At 38.5% G+C, this 4,353-nt stretch overlaps 1 protein-coding gene across 1 annotated transcript in view; it reads right to left on the bottom strand.

Annotated features, from left to right (window-relative positions):
- Window positions 1-4,353, bottom strand: part of XYLB (xylulokinase) — a 94,259-nt gene that overhangs the window by 71,220 nt on the left and 18,686 nt on the right. The window contains exons 10-12 of the mRNA XM_019474254.1: window positions 3,638-3,719; window positions 2,570-2,610; window positions 1,996-2,111 (exon numbers count right to left, since the gene is read on the bottom strand). Coding sequence (XP_019329799.1) covers window positions 1,996-2,111; window positions 2,570-2,610; window positions 3,638-3,719 — 239 coding nt within the window. The remainder of the gene's footprint in view (window positions 1-1,995; window positions 2,112-2,569; window positions 2,611-3,637; window positions 3,720-4,353) is intronic.

A 4,353-nucleotide genomic window follows, 5' to 3' on the forward strand; every position in this document is an offset into this window, starting at 1 on the left:
GGATGCCCCATCCCTGGAAACATTCCAGGTCAGGCTGGACGGGGCTCTGAGCAACCTGATCTAGTTGAAGATGTCCCTGCCCACAGCAGGGGGGTTGGACTAGATGACCTTTAGAGGTCCCTTCCAACCCAAACTATTCTATGATTCTATGAACCTCGTAACTGCTTTAGAAAGAAATGTTCCGTGGTGTGGGTGCAGAGGTAGCTCTGCTATGCGTTGTCAGAAGTACTCTGACACAGCACTAAAAAGATCACTCTGAGATGACTCTGCAAGGAGGAGCAAGAGTGTTTCTACATTGCATTTATGATTTCAGGAGCATGGTACCAGTATGAAACCAGCTTGGGTCCAACATGACTTATGAGGTCTAGCTCCATGCCAGGATCTGGCAAAAGAAAGCACCATAGCTGCATCTGCACAATTCTGATCCAGAGCCAGTAAACCATGCTGTAAAATATGCATCTGTTCAGTGTTTATGGTCTTTGCACCCTTTATGCAGTCACCTCCTTTGCTTCCTCTGTGAATATCACACTCCTGCAAAATACTGCAGCATTGGGCTCTGACCCAGAGGAAAGCAGTTTGAATATTCTCCAGCATGGAGTTATCAGAGCAACTCAGCAGGAAAGGCACATAACTATCCAGAAAGAGGGCAAGGAAATTATTGAACTTGCTCAGTAGCAGCAGCTGAAGTTACTCGAGTTTTCTGTACAAATATTCTGCCTGGTAGCTCAGGCACTCTTTTTCTACTAGCCCAGGTAAGTCCCCTATTAACTCTATCATTTTATAAAAACAAAGAGGCGTTGCTGCAAAAGGGGCAGTGTCAGGGCAGAAATGACTAGGCAGGGAGAACAGGAGCTCCTTGTATCTGCATGGCTACAGAAGTAGCCATGTATTCTTGTGTTCTGAAAGGCAGGTTTGGCCTTCTGCACACGTTAAGCTGCAGTAAAAGAATGGCAGTATAACAGTTATTCAGAAAAATGCCTCTGCATCTCCTTTCCTATTACAAACAGGTTGTTTATATAGCTCTTTTATACAGCAAAAGTGGGAAAATATTGGGTAAAAGAGAAACTTGAATGCAAATTTCAAAAAGCAACCAAGTGCTGGGAAATCATACTATGAAACCCAGCAACTTGCACTTGACATCACGCTTTTGAACTCAACTTCACGAGCGCTGTTCCCACTGTCATCTACAGCATCCTGTTACTGCACGGATAACACTCGACATTATAGTTACAGGGCAGATTTGAGCTTTGCTGAAGTTTTGAATTACAAGCACCTACAATCCAGGGGATTTAAACAAAATTTATTTGCATATTATTTGTAAATATTTGCCTAAGCACTATGACCTGTTTTGGAAGTTTTTGCCCCAAATACAGTGACTCAGTGAGGGAAAACAGCTTCAGGCCATCTTTCCACCTACTTGGCTGGCGAGGGGCCACACAATTCCCAAATCACAACAGCCAAAAGCTACCATGAGGATCATTCTCTCAGCTGGGTTTCTTGAGATCTCAGTATTTTCCACATGCACAGCCTAATATGTCCCTGAACAGCACTGATTATACTCCTCTATGAAAAGGGAATCTTCACCTGCCCCGTTATGTCCCCTCTGGACCACTAGAAGAGCACAGAAGTTATACAGCCTGGTCAAGCTTCTGACATTTCATATTATTTTATTTCAGAAGATTGTTATTCCTGTACATTAAATGTATTACCTTAGATTCATAGTGAACTGGCTCTATGTATATGTAAAAATAATTTCAGCTTTTTATTGCCATGAGAATTTATCCTCCACAACTCTGCAGTTTCAGTTACTCAAGTTAAACAATAGGAGTGCTATAACGTTGATGCAAATGTTTCAGCAGTAGATTGCCATATACCGTACAGAATGCTGAATGTTCTATTCATTATCATTTTGCAAAAGAAATAAAAAACATTAACACAGAGAAAGAATTACATATTATTGATCCCAGATGTACAAAAAAAAATAAATGATATTACCATAAAAGTGCCATATATGTTTGAGAATCAACAGGGTTGCAGAGGATATGACCTTCTAAGGCAGGAGTTGGTTCTTGGATCCACAGAAACAATGTGTCACTTGTGCCAAGGCTAATCTGGAGGGGGGGGGGGGAATTGAAGGGTTATCACAATGGGCACAGAAAGAAATAAAAAGGGGGGGGGAATTGAAGTGTTATCACAATGTGCACAGAAAGCAATACAGAAATTAAATTAAAACCATTTGTTATTACCACTAATTGTTTTTAAATTACACATTAAGTCAATTGGATTCATGTTGAAGCTAGCTCTGACTTAGGTTGTCACACCATTGAAATACATACTAGATGGAGACAGGTTTTAATGTCTGGAGCATTAGTTAAAAATAGTCACAAGAGTTTACTTAAAATCTTTCAGGCAGCTTACAGATTGATAGAAATAAAACAAGCGTGAATCCAATAAACAGAAAATCAACTCTAGCAGATAAATTTAACTGACAATCTACAGCTATTTTACATTTCACGTATTTCATTTATTTGAGGATATGGACAGTTTTCAGGAATATGTTTTGACTTACTGCAATATCTCCTTCTTGAAGGCTCATCCCTGCCAATGACGCTGAAAGCAGAGTCAGAATACCAGATAAAAAGTTACTCGTTTGACTCAATTATAGCATGTTGCATGAGACATCATAATACAACACATTCACCATCTCAAAGTACAACATAAATGGCAAATATGCTCATGATGGCCTTGGCCTATACACTGTAAAAGATGAGCAAAGCATTTGGGTGACAGAGTGATTTTTAACAGAATCAAAATGCTCAAGACAAAAGACCACGGAACTGCATAATTCTCTAATGTTTTATGTATTCAGGTTTTAAATACAGTGGAACCTTACTTAACAACACACTTTCAAGGAGAACCACTCCTACTTATATCAGACTACTCACATATTTACTGGACTAAGCTGGATTTGAATCTCTAGAAGAAAAATTGGACTTTTGGGAAATGCAGAGTTTAACCATCTCCCAGAATATGAATGTAAAATATACCATGACGAAGCCTCCATCTTGACTCAAACCTGCATATGTTACTGTAATATGGATAAGTATTTTATTTTCACAGTCTTGAGAAACAGATGACTTCGCTCTACACTGCAACAGTCTCCAGGATTCCAAAAACTGACCCTAAATTAACACGTTCCCTTATACTGAGATCTATCAGTCTGACAAAAGGACAGCTCTAATTCTTAGAGAAAGCCTATGAGGTCCATCTCCACCTTTTTGCTTGAAAAGATACAACAGCAATTTTTTAATTCATATTTTCTAAGTTAAAATGTTAGCAGTTCATAGTAAGAATAGTTTCTTAGGGGCAGGCAAACCAAAACTGAAGTTATCAAGAAGCAAATGAAGTCACCTCTATTACTAGGCAAAAGAGAATTCATTTGTCATACCCAGCTTATCTAAGATGCCTATACCTCAGAAGAACCAGTAGTGGAAGGCTGTGGGGAAAAGGTATTAATGCCGATAAACACGTTATTCTTTCACTGTATAGGGAGCATCTGAGAATCAATGAAATTGATTTAGAGTTTTAGTACATACATAATCATATTCACAGAATCTTATACATTTAATCATCTCACCTGGATTGTCTCCTGTAAATGCTACTATTTTACAGTCTGGGCTAAACCCATAACGTTGACTGTAATATGGAGAAATGGGCCCCTAAGGAAAGAAAGAGTGAGAGGGAAAAAAGCTCAAAAAATTGAAAGTAATCTTGCAATGTATGACACAATGTGTTGTAACATAGAACTGAAAAACCCCAAAGCAGCTGTAATAATCATTTCTGTGTATTTAAGGTATGAATGAATATTTTAAAGATTTTGAATCCAACTTTTTTGTTCTTGAGAACCTCACACAAATACCCTCCGATTAGATTTTTAAATAGGTTAAGTAAATAGTAGCATTTTAGCTTTGGGTCTCTCTCCAGTTATTCACATCAAGTAACATAAACACATCCATCTATTTTGCACACATACATAAATATTAATACATAGAAATTAGAAATTCAATGCAAACATAAGAGGAAACACAACATTAATATACATCACAACATCAAATGCTGGAATATGACCCCTATTATTTTAGGGGTCAAGAACTGTGTCCTGGTTTCGGCAGGGATAGAGTTAATTTTCTTCCTAGTAGCTGGTACAGTGCTGTGTTTTGGATTTAGTAGGAGAATAATGTTGATAACACAGTGATGTTTTAGTTGTTGTTAAGTAGTGCTTACACTAGCCAAGGACTTTTCAGCTTCCCATGCTCTACCGACTGAGAAGGCTGGAGGTGCACAAGAAGCTGG

This window comes from Aptenodytes forsteri, unplaced genomic scaffold (genome assembly GCF_000699145.1).
Source record: "Aptenodytes forsteri isolate BGI_AS27 unplaced genomic scaffold, ASM69914v1 Scaffold296, whole genome shotgun sequence".
NCBI classification, from domain to species: Eukaryota; Metazoa; Chordata; class Aves; order Sphenisciformes; family Spheniscidae; genus Aptenodytes; species Aptenodytes forsteri.